The sequence below is a fragment of the Erythrolamprus reginae genome, chromosome 7, assembly GCF_031021105.1.
Source record: "Erythrolamprus reginae isolate rEryReg1 chromosome 7, rEryReg1.hap1, whole genome shotgun sequence".
NCBI lineage: Eukaryota > Metazoa > Chordata > Lepidosauria > Squamata > Dipsadidae > Erythrolamprus > Erythrolamprus reginae.
Genome location: NC_091956.1, coordinates 38,252,735 through 38,268,465, shown reverse-complemented (window position 1 = coordinate 38,268,465; position 15,731 = coordinate 38,252,735). Strand labels below are relative to the sequence as shown.

Here is a 15,731-nt window from a genome sequence, read left to right as displayed (position 1 = left end):
CCGCGTGTTTTAAAAGGTTGCAGCCGGCCTGGGGGGCTCGGGGGGTGCTGGCAAGCCCCCCAGGCCAGCTGCAACCTTTTAAAACACGCGCGCCGCTTCGCAGCTGTCTCCTGAAGCCGAACGCTAACTTCCGCGTTCGGCTTCAGGAGACAGCTCCTTGGCGCTCGTATCCCGCGTGTTTTAAAAGGTTGCAGCCGGCCTGGGGGGCTCGGGGGGTGCTGGCAAGCCCCCCAGGCCAGCTGCAACCTTTTAAAACACGCGCGCCGCTTCGCAGCTGTCTCCTGAAGCCGAACGCTAACTTCCGCGTTCGGCTTCAGGAGACAGCTGCGAAGCGGCGCGGGTGTTTTAAAACGTGGCAGCTGGCCTGGGGGGCTCGGGGGGAAGCCCCCGAGCCCCCCAGGCCGGCTGCTTCTCCGCTGACTCCTGAAGCCAAAGGCGAACTTCCGCGCTTCAGGAGTCAGCTGAGAAGCGGCGGGGCTGTTTTAAAAGACTGCAGCCGACCTGGGGGGCTTGCCAGCACCCACCCCCCCACCCCCCAACTCGGAACCGCGGCTGGCGGCGGCGGAGGAAGGCGAATGCGGCTTGGAAGCTGGGAGGGGGGCGGAACGTCTTTGGCCACTTAGCTCTTCCGCCCCCCTCCCCCCTCCCAGCTTCCAAGCCGCATTCGCCTTCCTCCGCCCCTGCTGGGCTGCGCGTGGCGGGAGAAGCCCGGACAACGCCGGAGCGCTGGGCAGCACTACCGCTTTCCTTCTTCCCGTCGCGCCTTCCAAAGCAGCGCTGGGCGAAAGAGAGCGGGCGGCCAGCGGCAGAAGGCGAGAGATGCCTCTTCGTGCGCTCGATCTCGGGGGTTGGGGGCGAGCTTGCCACCAGGCTTGGCTGGGGGGTGCTTGGCTTCTACGTGGGGGGGGGGGGCGGTGGCCGGGTCCGGCTCCCGCCGCTGACGCGCCCCTCTGACGGCATTGCTGGCATTCCAGGCGAGCCGCCCGGCATAAGCAGCGGTTTCGTGGGTGCTGGCAAGCCCCCACCACGTTACTTCGCTCCTGTCCTGGCTAAATCGTGTGGCAGCAAACATGCTTTGGGAGTTTGGCTGGGGGGGAGGTAGTTAGGAAGGTGCAAAGCATGTTTGCTCCCATGGGGAAGGGAAAAGGGGGCGGCTTAAGCCCTTCCCTGTGCTTCGGAATCCGCTGATGCGCCCCTCAGAGAAAGAGAGAGGGGGGAGAGAGAGAAAGAGAGGGCTAGAAAGAGAGAGAGAGTGAGAGATGCTCAGTGAGCCTTTCTTTGAAGTTGCCTTTCTTTCTTGCTTTCTTTCTTGCTCTTTTTCTTTCTCTCTTTTACCTTCACTTCCTCTATTTCTTCTTTTCTTTTTCCTTCCCACCTTCTTCCCTCCCACCCTCCCTTCACTCATTCCTCTCTTACTCTCCCCTTTCATAGGTTTCCTTGCTTCCTTCCTCTGTTCCTGTCCCTTCCCCCTTTCTTTCTTTCTTTCTTTCTTTCTTGCTCTTTTTCTTTCTCTCTTTTACTTTCCCTTCCTCTATTTCTTCTTTTCTTTCTCCTTCCCACCTTCTTCCTTCCCTCCCTCCCTTCACTCATTCCTCTCTTACTCTCCCCTTTCATAAGTTTCCTTGCTTCCTTCCTCTGTTCCTGTCCCTTCCCCCTTTCTTTCTTTCTTTCTCTTTTTCTTTCTCTCTTTTACCTTCCCTTCCTCTATTTCTTCTTTTCTATCTCCTTCACACCTTCTTCCCTCCCTCCCTCCCTCCCTTCACTCATTCCTCTTACTCTCCCCTTTCATAAGTTTCCTTGCTTCCTTCCTCTGTTCCTGTCCCTTCTCCCTTTCTTTCTTTCTTTCTTTCTTTCTTGCTCTTTTTCTCTTTTACCTTCCCTTCCCTTCCTCTATTTCTTCTTTTCTTTCTACTTCCCACCTTCTTCCCTCCCTCCCTCCCTTCACTCATTCCTCTCTTACTCTCCCCTTTCATAAGTTTCCTTGCTTCCTTCCTCTGTTCCTGTCCCTTCCCCTTTCTTTCTTTCTTTCTTTCTTTCTTTCTTTCTTTCTCTTTTTCTTTCTCTTTCTCTCTTTTACCTTCCCTTCCTCTATTTCTTCTTTTCTTTCTCCTTCCCACGTTCTTCCCTCCCTCCCTCCCTTCACTCATTCCTCTCTTACTCTCCCCTTTCATAAGTTTCCTTGCTTCCTTCCTCTGTTCCTGTCCCTTCCCCCTTTCTTTCTTTCTTTCTTTCTTTCTTTCTTTCTTGCTCTTTTTCTTTTTCTCTTTTACCTTCCCTTCCTCTATTTCTTCTTTTCTTTCTCCTTCCAACCTTCTTCCCTCCCTCCCTCCCTTCACTCATTCCTCTCTTACTCTCCCCTTTCATAAGTTTCCTTCCTTCCTTCCTCTGTTCCTGTCCCTTCCCCCTTTCTTTCTTTCTCTTTTTCTTTCTCTCTTTTACCTTCCCTTCCTCTATTTCTTCTTTTCTTTCTCCTTCCCACCTTCTTCCCTCCCTCCCTCCCTTCACTCATTCCTCTCTTACTCTCCCCTTTCATAAGTTTCCTTGCTTCCTTCCTCTGTTCCTGTCCCTTCCCCCTTTCTTTCTTTCTTTCTTTCTTGCTCTTTTCCTTTCTCTCTTTTACCTTCCCTTCCTCTATTTCTTCTTTTCTTTCTCCTTCCCACCTTCTTCCCTCCCTCCCTCCCTTCACTCATTCCTCTCTTACTCTCCCCTTTCATAAGTTTCCTTGCTTCCTTCCTCTGTTCCTGTCCCTTCCCCCTTTCTTTCTTTCTTTCTCTTTTTCTTTCTCTCTTTTACCTTCCCTTCCTCTATTTCTTCTTTTCTTTCTCCTTCCCACCTTCTTCCCTCCCTCCCTCCCTTCACTCATTCCTCTCTTACTCTCCCCTTTCATAAGTTTCCTTGCTTCCTTCCTCTGTTCCTGTCCCTTCCCCCTTTCTTTCTTTCTTTCTTTCTTTCTTTCTTGCTCTTTTCCTTTCTCTCTTTTACCTTCCCTTCCTCTATTTCTTCTTTTCTTTCTCCTTCCCACCTTCTTCCCTCCCTCCCTCCCTCCCTTCACTCATTCCTCTCTTACTCTCCCCTTTCATAAGTTTCCTTGCTTCCTTCCTCTGTTCCTGTCCCTTCCCCCTTTCTTTCTTTCTTTCTTTCTTTCTCTTTTTCTTTCTCTCTTTTACCTTCCCTTCCTCTATTTCTTCTTTTCTTTCTCCTTCCCACCTTCTTCCCTCCCTCCCTCCCTTCACTCATTCCTCTCTTACTCTCCCCTTTCATAAGTTTCCTTGCTTCCTTCCTCTGTTCCTGTCCCTTCCCCCTTTCTTTCTTTCTTTCTTTCTTTCTTGCTCTTTTTCTTTTTCTCTTTTACCTTCCCTTCCTCTATTTCTTTTTTTCTTTCTCCTTCCCACCTTCTTCCCTCCCTCCCTTCACTCATTCCTCTCTTACTCTCCCCTTTCATAAGTTTCCTTGCTTCCTTCCTCTGTTCCTGTCCCTTCCCCCTTTCTTTCTTTCTTTCTTTCTCTCTTTTTCTTTCTCTCTTTTACCTTCCCTTCCTCTATTTCTTCTTTTCTTTCTCCTTCCCACGTTCTTCCCTCCCTCCCTCCCTTCACTCATTCATCTCTTACTCTCCCCTTTCCTAAGTTTCCTTGCTTCCTTCCTCTGTTCCTGTCCCTTCCCCTTTCTTTCTTTCTTTCTTTCTTTCTTTCTTGCTTTCTTTCTTGCTCTTTTTCTTTTTCTCTTTTACCTTCCCTTCCTCTATTTCTTCTTTTCTTTCTCCTTCCCACCTTCTTCCCTCCCTCCCTTCACTCATTCCTCTCTTACTCTCCCCTTTCATAAGTTTCCTTGCTTCCTTCCTCTGTTCCTGTCCCTTCCCCCTTTCTTTCTTTCTTTCTTTCTTTCTTTCTTTCTTTCTTTCTTCTCTTTTCTTTCTCTCTTTTACCTTCCCTTCCTCTATTTCTTCTTTTCTTTCTCCTTCCCACCTTCTTCCCTCCCTCCCTCCCTTCACTCATTCCTCTCTTAATCTCCCCTTTCATAAGTTTCCTTGCTTCCTTCCTCTGTTCCTGTCCCTTCCCCCTTTCTTTCTTTCTTGCTCTTTTCCTTTCTCTCTTTTACCTTCCCTTCCTCTATTTCTTCTTTTCTTTCTCCTTCCCACCTTCTTCCCTCCCTCCCTCCCTTCACTCATTCCTCTCTTACTCTCCCCTTTCATAAGTTTCCTTGCTTCCTTCCTCTGTTCCTGTCCCTTCCCCCTTTCTTTCTTGCTCTTTTTCTTTCTCTTTTACCTTCCCTTCCTGTATTTCTTCTTTTCTTTCTCCTTCCCACCTTCTTCCCTCCCTCCCTCCCTTCACTCATTCCTCTCTTACTCTCCCCTTTCATAAGTTTCCTTGCTTCCTTCCTCTGTTCCTGTCCCTTCCCCCTTCCTTCCTTTCTTTCTTTCTTTCTTTCTTGCTCTTTTTCTTTCTCTCTTTTACCTTCCCTTCCTCTATTTCTTCTTTTCTTTCTCCTTACCACCTTCTTCCCTCCCTCCCTCCCTTCACTCATTCCTCTCTTACTCTCCCCTTTCATAAGTTTCCTTGCTTCCTTCCTCTGTTCCTGTCCCTTCCCTCTTTCCTTCCTTCCTTCCCACCCTCCATCCATTCATTCATTCACCCATTCATTATTCATTTATATGTACATGTACATTTCTTCATTAAAAACATGTCTTTCTGCATAATTTAGACTAACTTTGTGAGTTTTTTGAGGGCTGGAACCAATTAAAATTATTTACATTAATTCCTATGGGGAAAAGTCATTCGAGATAAGAGCTGCTCGACTTAAGAGCCCAGGTCCGGAACGAATTAAACTCGTATCTCGAGGTACCACTGTAATTGCAATATAATTACTTGCGCAATAAATATAAATACAGGGTAACAAGAAAAATGATCAGAAAAAATGAGAATATTGAGTTGTAATTAGCCAAGAAAAGCAAATAATGAAGTGAGATGAAGATGATTGATGTTGAAAGGTCGGATCATTCAAAATGATGTTATTTATAAAGGCAACATTTCATTTTCAGAGAAAATTTACATAGATTTTAATATAGCTCTTGAGAAAGAAAAATCTACTTTATTTTTAAAAGTAGTTATGGGCAGTAATGGTCAGCCAAAATTTTTGCTGCCACACTGTGGGTTGTGGCTTATTTTGTGGGTGTAGCTTAATGGTCATGTGACTGGGTAGGAGTGGCTTGCCGGCCATGTGATCAGATGGGAGTGGCTTGAATGATCATCATTGTTCAAGTGAACTGTTAAATCCTCAACTTACAACTTTACCAGTGTCATTTGCTGTGGTGACAATTTGCTTCGCATTTCCCGCACTGTCTTCCCTGGGTCACACACACCACCTCAAGCTGGGTAGCTAGGCGATCGGGTGCTGTCAGAAGCATAAATGCTTCCAGCGCCGCTTCCACTCACACCTTCTGCTTGCACCTCAGGCGGGAGGTGAGGCTGGAGGGGAGCCGGCCATGTGAGGCTAGAGGGAAGCTCGTCCGAGGACAGGAAGGAGGAAAGAGGATAAAAGCAAGGAGCACAGACGTAGCAGCAGCAGCAGCAGGAGAAAAAAGGAGAGCCAAGCCGAGACCAGTAATCCAGGAAGTGACTGCCGCTGATCAGCTGGAGCTGTGCATGTATCTTTATTGCCGCTGGTGGAACTGTGTTCCACCCCGTCCTGCCTGCTGCCCACCCCTGGTTATGGAGGAAGAGAATAGTGTTTCATTGCAAGGGAAATGTTGATTATCTAAGCATTTATTCGGAAAAAGTCTTCAGGGTAATATATGGTGCTAAATGGATCAAATCCCCAAAACATCATTCACTTTTTGAGCAGCAGTATGAGGAATTAATGAAAACCACAGGGCTGGTGGGGTGAGAGTTAATTTCAATTTAATTTCAGTTTAATTCAATTCAATTTGAGGGGCTTTTACAAAGAAAAGGAGATCAAATCAAGGAGAGAAGCAATCTATAACTAAAGAGAAATTACTTAAAAGAACAATTAACCAGTAAAAATTCATTTCCACAAAGAAGAAATATGGGGGGAATAAATATGGAAATCTCCAGAGGTATTCACCAACTCTAGAATTGCTAATACAGAATTTGATTAATTAATGGTTTGACTTAAATGTCTACAGAAATTGATATATTCATTTTTTCTATTAGGATTGGGATGAAATCATTCGAAAAGGTAATTATAATAACATGTCTTATTGCCCCAGACTTACCTCTTTTTTAAAAAATAAAATCTTTACTATTGACATCTACATTTTTATAATAATTATTGTTCAACCAGTAACTCCTGTCATTCACAATCTATTGTCTAAAATATTATGTTTAATTGTATTAAAATACTATTAAACTTGGTTTTTGTTGCAATCAGCATAGCAAAATAAATCAGAAGCTTCACAAATGACTGCATTTTGCTGATTCAAATAACCTTTTATAAGCATAACAAAAGATTTCTACAGTACCACCTGATCTTTCACATACTGCATGGCAAGAGATGTTTTCACAACAAAGTATAATGGAGAACTGACTAAACCACGCCCTTGTTCCTCAGTTTCTGGACATGCTCAGTCAACACTTCACTTTGATTGGATGACTGAGTCACCAGACAAGATTCATTGACTAACCATGCTCTGATTGGCTCTCCCAGTTAGGAACAAATCTCAACAGGTTTTTTTTTAATTTCTTGGATTCTAAAAAAGAAATAGACAATCATTAAAGTTATATTTGTAAATAAGTATTTTACTTTGGGGCATTTGACAAGAGCAAAATTACAGACAAATGCATCACTTTTATTAAGAAGGAAGGGTGGATTCTGTCCACTGCCTTTTGTTCATTTAGAAATATGGGGCCATCTCCATCACAGGTCATCTTCATCTGACAAAGCATCAAGATAATCAGTATCTACATATAAGAGAAATCCTGAAAAAAGACTGTCTGCCCAAGTGGGATCAGAAAAAAGGCCATTTTGGTCAGTGTAGAAGATTTCAAGCCACACCTCATCCTCAGGCTGAAGATAAATCACAGTTGACCCAGATGCCACGTCATGGTTTCCTGTGTTAGCATCAAATGTCTTTATCCGGAACTTTCCATTATGAACTAGACCAATGGCAAGGTGTTTGTTTGCCAGTGTAATATCATAGGAGAAATAATAAATCCCTGGGATGGCACAGATGAACTTTCCTGTTGAAGGATTATAATGTCCCCCTTCATTAAAAAGAACTTTGTTAAATATGATTGGCAATCTTTCTTCTGGGTAACTTGTAGTAATACCAACAGAGAAAGCTGATCTCAGTATGATTTGCCCACATTTACAGATTCCCGGTGAACCTGTTTTTCCTCTTTCTCCTTTCTCCCCTTTTGGTCCTGCTGGACCAAGAGGTCCCATGTCACCTTTACCTCCTACTAATCCTGTAGGCCCTCTTTTGCCAGGCTGCCCTTGGTCTCCTTTGTCTCCAGTTTGTCCTGCAGGACCCATCTTTCCTCTTATACCTAAGAGAAAGGAAACCATTTTAACCATGTTATATAGTACTATTAAACACAAAATAATAATCCTCTTTGGCAAGAAATGGTGCATTTGGTTCCAGTAGGTACACTTCTCTCTTTTACTGAAGACATTGTGTAGAAGTCTAGACTGATATTTTTAAAAAAGCTTTTTTATTTACATATAAACAATAGACAATTAAAATGAACAATTAATCTACAACTAAACAATACATAATACAAACAAGCAATTTGAAGACAAGTATGTAATATACATCCCCTCCCCTCCTGTGGCTGACTTGTCGACAGCCTTCTTTTATATTCTTAGTATTTAAACCATTGGTTTTATTTATAACATATAATTTATAGTTTATAATACTACATTTTAAATTATTACTCTATAACTTGTAAAAATATATTATATTGAGAACAAAAAAAAGAAGAAAGATTATATTTAATTCTTTAGCATGTTTTAATTTAGTACATTTCTTTGTCACGCAGCCCTACTAGTAATTAGGTTTTTTTTATTCAACCATATGTAAAAGTCTTTCCACATCTGGTAATATTTTGAGTTTTCTTGTTGTTTTAGCTCCAATATTAGTTTGTCTGCTTCTGCGCAGTCCAATATTTTTAAAATTAAATTCTGTTTGTTTGGCATTGCTTGCTTCATTTTTCCAAAATTGGGCTATGGTTATTCTTATTGCTGTTATTAGGTGTTGAGTCAAATAATATGGTTCCTTTTTCATCTATTTTTCAATAATACCAAGCAAAAATATTTCAGGTTTCATTTCTAATTTAATGTCAATTATTTCTTTTATCCATTTTTGAAGTTTGTGCCAAATTCCCTTAACTTGTGTACAGGTCCACCACAAGTGGAAATAAGAACCCTGTTTCTCTCCACATTTCCAACAGTTGGGTTTAAGGTTAGCGTATATTTTGGCTAACCTTGTTGGGGGCATATGCCACCTATAGAACATTTTGATTGTGTTTTCTTTGTATGAGGTGGATCTGGTAATTTTATATGCCACATTTTTTCCCATTGATCTAGGTGAATTGTATAGCCAATATTTTTAGCTCAGGCTATCATGTTGCCTTTGACAATTTCTTGTACATTTTGATGTTCTACTAGTATTTTATATATGTTAGTAATTGGTTTTTTATTTGGACCTAATAATATTTTGTCTAATGGTATGTCGCTTTTCTGGATTCCATATTTTTCTATATCAGTCCGTAATCTGGATTTTATTTGGTTATAGGGCCACCAATCTATTTTGATTCCTTCCTCTTTTAATTGAGTTAGTGACTTCAAATTTGTTTCTTTGTCTAGTACCTGTGAATATTTTAGCATTTTCTCAAGGCTTAATATATTCGGAAAGGTTATTGCCTCCATACTTGAGAACCATAATGGTATTTTAGTATAATGTCTAGACTGATAAATGCTGTAATAGACAAAGGAGACCAAAACCTCCAACAACCATCTTGAGGAGACCCACAGCATATGGAAGATGGTGATGTAGAACACGAGAAAAGTAAAGAGAAAAAGAGAAAAGAGCATGCACTGATGAAGAGCATTCAAGAAAGAAAAAGAGATAGCTTGTGATTAAAAGTGATTGAGTCATTGAGTGATGAAAAGATGTAATTTGTGGAGTGCATGTAATCTTCGTTGAACTACCACATGTTCAGCAACCATTCAAAGTTATAATGGGGCTAAATGGCAGAGACTTACAATGGGTCCTCAAGCTTGCATCCTCAGAATAATCTAATTGCAATTTGGGCACTTGGTGACCTTGCAACTGTAACATTGCAGCATTCCATAGTCACATGATCATCATTTGCGATCTTTACTGCCAGTTATTATCATGCAAAGTCAATCAGGAGGGCAGCAGGAATTTGCAAATTGTGGTCACATGACCACAAAACACTATAATTATGTGTGATTTGCCTAATGATGGCAACTGGTACTTTTACAACTATCACAGTAAATTGATGCAGTCTTATGACAATGCACTTTATGACTGAGTTATTTGTTGCTGACCCTAATTGCCACCATTAAGAAAGGATTACTTGTAGATGAATATATAAAAGGATGTGGATTAGGATTATTAGAAATAGAAATACTAAAGTATATGTCAGAAAGTATGAGTTACAAGATGTCTTCTGATTGCTGTGGGTATATGTAAGTAGGAATCTACTTTAGGTTTGTGAGAGTACATGTTATGCTCCAATGAATAGCAATAATGGAAAAATCAGGATAAATGGGGGGGGGGATTTCTAGCTTTCTATTGAACACACTCCAGGAAATTATTCTGATTACATAAACTGCTGGGAAGAAAAAAGATCAGAGAGCACAAAAAATGTGATTGAGTCATTTAGAGTCCCAAGAATAAGAATAGTGGCTTATGAGAATGAAATATTTCTGTTTCATATTGTCAGCGAACCAAGTAGCATCTGAGAAATAAATCACAACCCACTGCTGTGCTCTCACAGGAGATTCTATTTATTAACAAAGGCATTTTGGATTCGTGGCTGGAAATACCAGCAATTGAGGTTCACTTCTGTTCTCTACTAAGTTAAAGTTCATTTACACAAACCCACACCGACAAGTGCAATCACGTGGACCAATCTGGGAAAGGGAGGGCTGGTTTCTTCACTGGTTCAATCACCTAGGAATCAGCTGCTGTGTCAGGACCTTGACCAGCAGCCCCCCTTCCACAAACTCCATCTCCTGGAATGATAGAGTAAATCATCAGGGTGGTACCGTTTCCAAACATCCTACCCCCACCCTCCAGGAACCCTTGGCTTATTCAGGTAATTCTCATGGAACTGCTTGACTAACCTATCAGCCTTGACATCCCAACTCTTCACCCAGGTAGCCTCCGACACCCAGGTAGCCTCCCTTCCAATGAATTAGGTACTGTAAATTTCCCCTAAAAATGCGGGAATCCAATATTTTTTTCACTTTGTAGTAGGATTCCCCCTGGGTCACTACAGGGGAAGGGGGCGGCAATGTGTGTGGCCTAACGTTGGACCCGATTACCGGCTTAAGCAGACTGCAATGAAATACAAGGTGGATCCTCCCTAGGATTCTTGGCAATGCAAGCTGCACCATGACAGGGTTGATTGCTTTCACAATTCGGAAAGGCCCCAGAAATTTTGGACCTAGCTTTTAGTTAGGCAGTCTCAACCGAATGTATTTGGTAGATAGGAAAACCTTATCTCCCAGTCTAAAAGGGGATTGGGGAGATTGGTGTTTATCTGCTTGCTTCTTGTAGTGTGTATGATTGGTTTTAATTTGTGGTGTTTTTTTTAAAAATTAATTTAAATATTGGATTTGTCTTACATTGTATTGCTATTGCTGTGAGCCGCCCCGAGTCTGCGGAGAGGGGCGGCATACAAATCCGATTAAACTTAAACTTAAACTTGTAGGCTTGCTCTGCCTCTGCCAGCGCCTTCTTGGTGTCCTCCCATCCTCTCTTCAGTTTCTCCATCCACTCCACTAATGTGATGGACGAGGGAGGTTCTGTAGGTAGTTCCGGCATGGGAACGAAATATCGACCACCGATAACCTGGAAAGGAGTTAGTCCCGTGATGTGTGTGTAAGCGACTTCTGCGAAAGGCAACAATTCAGCCCAATCATTCTGCTGGTAACTCACATAACATCTAAGGTAATTGTTCCATTAGGGCGTTAGCTCTCTCCATTTGTGGAAGGGTGGAACGCAGAACTAAGTCCTTGGGTAGAACCAATGGTGCGAACAAATTCTCTCCAGAATCTGGCAGTGAATTGGACCCCCTATCTGATATGATCCTACGGGGGACTCCATGCAACCTGTAAATGTGGTTTAGGAATAACTTAGCCAAGTGTCTGCCAGTGGGTAGCCCTGAACGAGTGATGAAATGGGCTTGTTTGGAGAATAAATCAATAACAGTCCATATAACAGTGTTTCCCTTGCTCTCAAGGTGTTCTGCTATGAAGTCCATAGCTATTTATTCCCAGGGCTGGCTCCTTGTTGCAGCAATCCAGGGGGTCTTCCAGGCCTATGCTTTCTGGTGGTGCAAGTGGCACAACTTTTTACATAATCTTCAACTTCTGCTCTCATGCTGGGCCACCAGAACTGCCTCCACGCCAGGTGCAATGTTTTCAGGAATCTGAAATGACCCCCTAATCTGGAGTCATGACTCCGTTGGAGAATATCTAATCGCAGGCTGGCAGACACATACAGTTTGGTTCCCTTCCAAGCCAACCCTTCACGCAGTGTTAGGATTTCTTTGTGGTTGTTGAACTACGGGTCAGTGGGCAAAGCTGTTTTCAATTTTTTCTCCCACTCCCCTTTTTCTGGTGGTGCCTGTCTCCTCGGTTGGTCTTGGGTAAGGATGGGCACAGCTTTCTCCTCACTTTCAGGATGCGGGGAGAGGCATGGACTGATCGGGTATACTTCTTCCTCTCTCTTGTTGTTGTACTGTAGTTTACGTGACAGAATGTCGACAATGAGATTCTTCCCCACTGGGATATGTTTCAGTGTAAAATTGAAACATCTGAAGTATTGGGCCCATCATAATTGCCTTGGAGAGAGCCTCCAAGGAGTCTTTAATGCTTTGAGATTTTTGTGGTCAGTCCACACTTTGAAAGGAATGATTCCGCCTTCTAGAAATTGCCTCAATGTTCCTGGTGCTTTATGTACAGTAAATGCTTCCTTCTCCCAAATGGCCCACCTCCTCTCAGTGGGGGTTAGCTTCTTGGAAAAGTATGCAAAAGGCAGTAACTGTCCTTTTCCATTGTCTTGTAACAACACTGCAGCTATTGCCATGTTGCTGGTGTCTGACTGGATTACAAACTTCCATTCAGGATCAGGATGTTGCAGGATTGGCTCCTTTGAAAAAAGTCTCTTGAGCTTTTCAAATGCTTTTTGGTATTCCATCATCCACTTGATTGGCTAAGATGATCTGGGCTTAGTAGGGACTGACCCGCTCTTCAGTAGTTCAGTTAGGGGCAAGGCAACCTCAGCAAAATCTGGAATGAACTGCTGGTAGAAATTTGCAAAGCCTAAGAAACTGTCATTGTTTGCATGTGCGGGGGGGCCTGCCAATGTAACACAGCCTTCACTTTAGCCGGGTCCATTTCTATGCCTTCGCTAGATATGCAGTATCCCAAATAGTCTACTGATGCTTGGTGAAATTCGCATTTGGAAAGCTTTACATAGAGCTTAGCAGCCAAAAGTTTCTTCAAAACTTGCCTCACCAATTTGATGTGATCAGGGAGATTCTGGCTGTAGATAAGAATGTCATCTAAGTACACAAGAACTCATTTGTAGAGGTGGTCATGTAGAACTTCATTTATGTATTGCATGAATACAGCAGGGGCTCCTTTTAAGCCAAATGGCATCACCTGAAATTGGAAACTTCCTAATGGGCAGTTAAAACCGGTTTTCCACTCGTCCCCCTCCTTTATTTGGATGTGGTAATACGCCTCCCTTAAGTCTAGTTTGGTAAAATACTTCCCCTTGGCTAGATGATTAAGCAAGTCCTTCATGAGGGGGGGGGATATGTGTTCTGCACGCACACAAAGATCAAATTTTGGTAGTCCACCACAAGACACACTCCTCCATCCTTCTTCTCCTTAAAGAGAACTGGGGCTGCTGACCTGGAATTAGCAGGCTGGATGAATCCCCTTTTTAAGTTGGTGTCTATGTAATTTCTCAGTTCTCCCAATTCTTTCGGTGACATTGCGTACATTCTAGGTTTTGGGAGAGTGACCCCTGGTTCAAATTCTATAGTGCAGTCAGTGGGTCTGTGAGGGGGCAGTTCATTGCAATCTTCCTCACTTAAAACTTTTCCCAAGTCTCTGTATTCCAAAGGCACCTTCTGGAGATCGGGAAGTGTTCCTTTCTTCATCACGGCCACTACCAAAACCCCATCTGGCTCCTCCTGGGGAGGGAGTTTTCTCCTGTCAGTCTCTGGAACAAGGTTGGAACCCAGGGGGAGGAAAGATTTGTGGTATCTACCCTCTGGATGGTGGGCGTCCATTTGTCCAGCCAGGCCAAGCCCAACATGACAGCTTCTGACATCTTGGGGGTGACTATGAATCTCAAGAGTTCATGGTGTCGGCCTATCCGCAGCTCCACTAACTCAGGAGCGTAGCAGGAACTCTGCCTAATAGAGAACCATCCATCTGTTGGAACCGGATGGGCTTTGTCAAAGGCCTGGTCTGGATTTTTAACTTCTCCACTACAGCTTTACTGATAAGACACCTTGAGCACCCTGTGTCAATCAGGGCCCATAACTCTTCCTCCTCCCCTGTGGTCATCACCTTAATGCTTGCTTTAACAAGTAAGGGATGGGTAGGCTCACTCACCATTGGATCATCTTCTCCACCGGGCTCCTCATCCAAATCAGGGCTGGTCTCTGAAAGAGTGGGGTCTTTGCCTTCAATAAAGTCCTCCGGAGGGCACTGCTCTGCTGTTTGAAAGGCCCAGCGACCCTGCATAGGGGCTTCTTCAGATCCTCTTTCTGCTATTTGGCATGGCTCAGGTTTAGGGGGAGAGAGGGGCGTCAAGCCTGCTTGCTTAAAATGGAAAATTTGGTTATTTTCCTCTGTTTGTGGTTCTACCCTTTTCCACTGGAGGGCTCCCTCATATTGCAATTCAAAAAGCAGTCCAGACCAGCTCACTGAAACCTGAGAAGCAGTGAAGGAAGGAGGGGGGAATTCTTTCACGGGGGAATGCCTTTGCTGTGCCAGTAAGGTTTCCTTCTGCATATTCATGTTTGCAGAGGTTGGGGCTTGAAAACCTACATTATTTGCTGCCGCTATGTGAGAAGGTAATTTCAGGGCCCCATGGGGAGGGGGTTTATCAGGAATCCACTGGCACTTCACCCATCCAAACTCAGGAAAATAAATTGCATTTGGTTTCCTTAACTGAGCCCCGACCTTTTGTCTTCCATGCTGAAGACCCCTCCCTGTATCTTTGATCTGCTAGATTCTGGCTGGATCTTCCAGGAGATGGGAATAGAACACTCCAAGCTCTTCCGCGTTCAGGCTCTTAATTAACATTTTCCTTTCCATTCTTTTGAGAAGTTGGGAGGGAGCAGAAGCTGTTATAAGTGAAATTGCTGGTATCTGTTGTCATCGAACCAAATAGCGTATGAGAAATAAATCACTACCCACTGCTGTGCTCTCACAGGAGGTTCTATTTATTAACAGTCATTTTGGATTTGTTGCTGACAATACCAGCAATTGAGGTTCACTTCCGTTCTCTACTAAGTTAAAGTTCATTTACACAAACCCACACCCATCTGGAAAAGGGAGGGCTGGTTTCTTCACTGGTTCAGTCACCTAGGACTCAGCTGCTGTGTCAGGACCCTGATATATGTAATTAAATAGATTACTATACTAATTCTGTTCATAGGCACTCATGACAAATCAATTTTAAAACCATATTTAACTTTATAAAGCTTGCAAGCTTTTTCCTTTTTTGTTGGCTTTTTTTCTTGTTCTTTCTTTTTGGCTTCTTGGTTCTGCTTTTAAATATAATATAGATCAGTGATTTTCAACCTTTTTTGAGTCGCGGCACATTTTTTACATTTTAAAATCCTGGGGCACGCCACCAACCAAAACGACACACTAAGACAGTGATTTTCAACCTTTTTTGAGCCGCGGCACATTTTTTACATTTACGAAACCCTGGGGCACATTGAGCGGGGGGGGGGGGGCGCTAAAAAAAGTTTGGACAAAAAAATTCTCTCTCTCTTCCTCCCCTTCACACTATTTTTTCTCCCTCCCTTTCTCTCCCTTCCTTCCTTTCTCTTCCTTCCTTCCTCTTTTTTGCTCTCTTTCTCTCTCTCTCCCTCCCTCTATGTCTTTCTCTCTCTCTCCTTCCCTCCCTCTCTTTCTCTCTCTCTTGTTTTCTTTCTCTCTTTCTCTCTCTCTTTCTTTCTCTTGTTCTCTCTCTCTTGCTTTCTTTCTCTCTCTCTTATTCTCTTTCTCTCTCTCTCTTTCTTGCTTTCTCTCTCTCTTGCTTTCTTTTTCTCTGAGCTTCGCGGCACACCTGACCATGTCTCGCGGCACACTAGTGTGCCACGGCACACTGGTTGAAAAACACTGATATAGATAACAAACAAAAATAAGGTTATATGTTTATGATGGAAAAACTGACAGAATTAATGAAGGACAAAAGAATGAGGAAGTGGGTTCCTGCCAATTTGGCCGGGTCCATAGAACCGATAGTAGGAATTGGGCTGGTCTAT

The 15,731-nt window shown here is 43.4% G+C and overlaps 1 protein-coding gene across 1 annotated transcript in view; it reads right to left on the bottom strand.

Moving 5' to 3' along the window:
* Positions 1 to 5,877: 5,877 nt before the first annotated feature.
* The window catches only part of C1QTNF7 (C1q and TNF related 7), a 130,341-nt gene continuing 120,487 nt past the window's right edge, over positions 5,878 to 15,731 (bottom strand). The window contains exon 3 of the mRNA XM_070757357.1: positions 5,878 to 7,502. Coding sequence (XP_070613458.1) covers positions 6,871 to 7,502 — 632 coding nt within the window. The 3' untranslated portion in view covers positions 5,878 to 6,870. The remainder of the gene's footprint in view (positions 7,503 to 15,731) is intronic.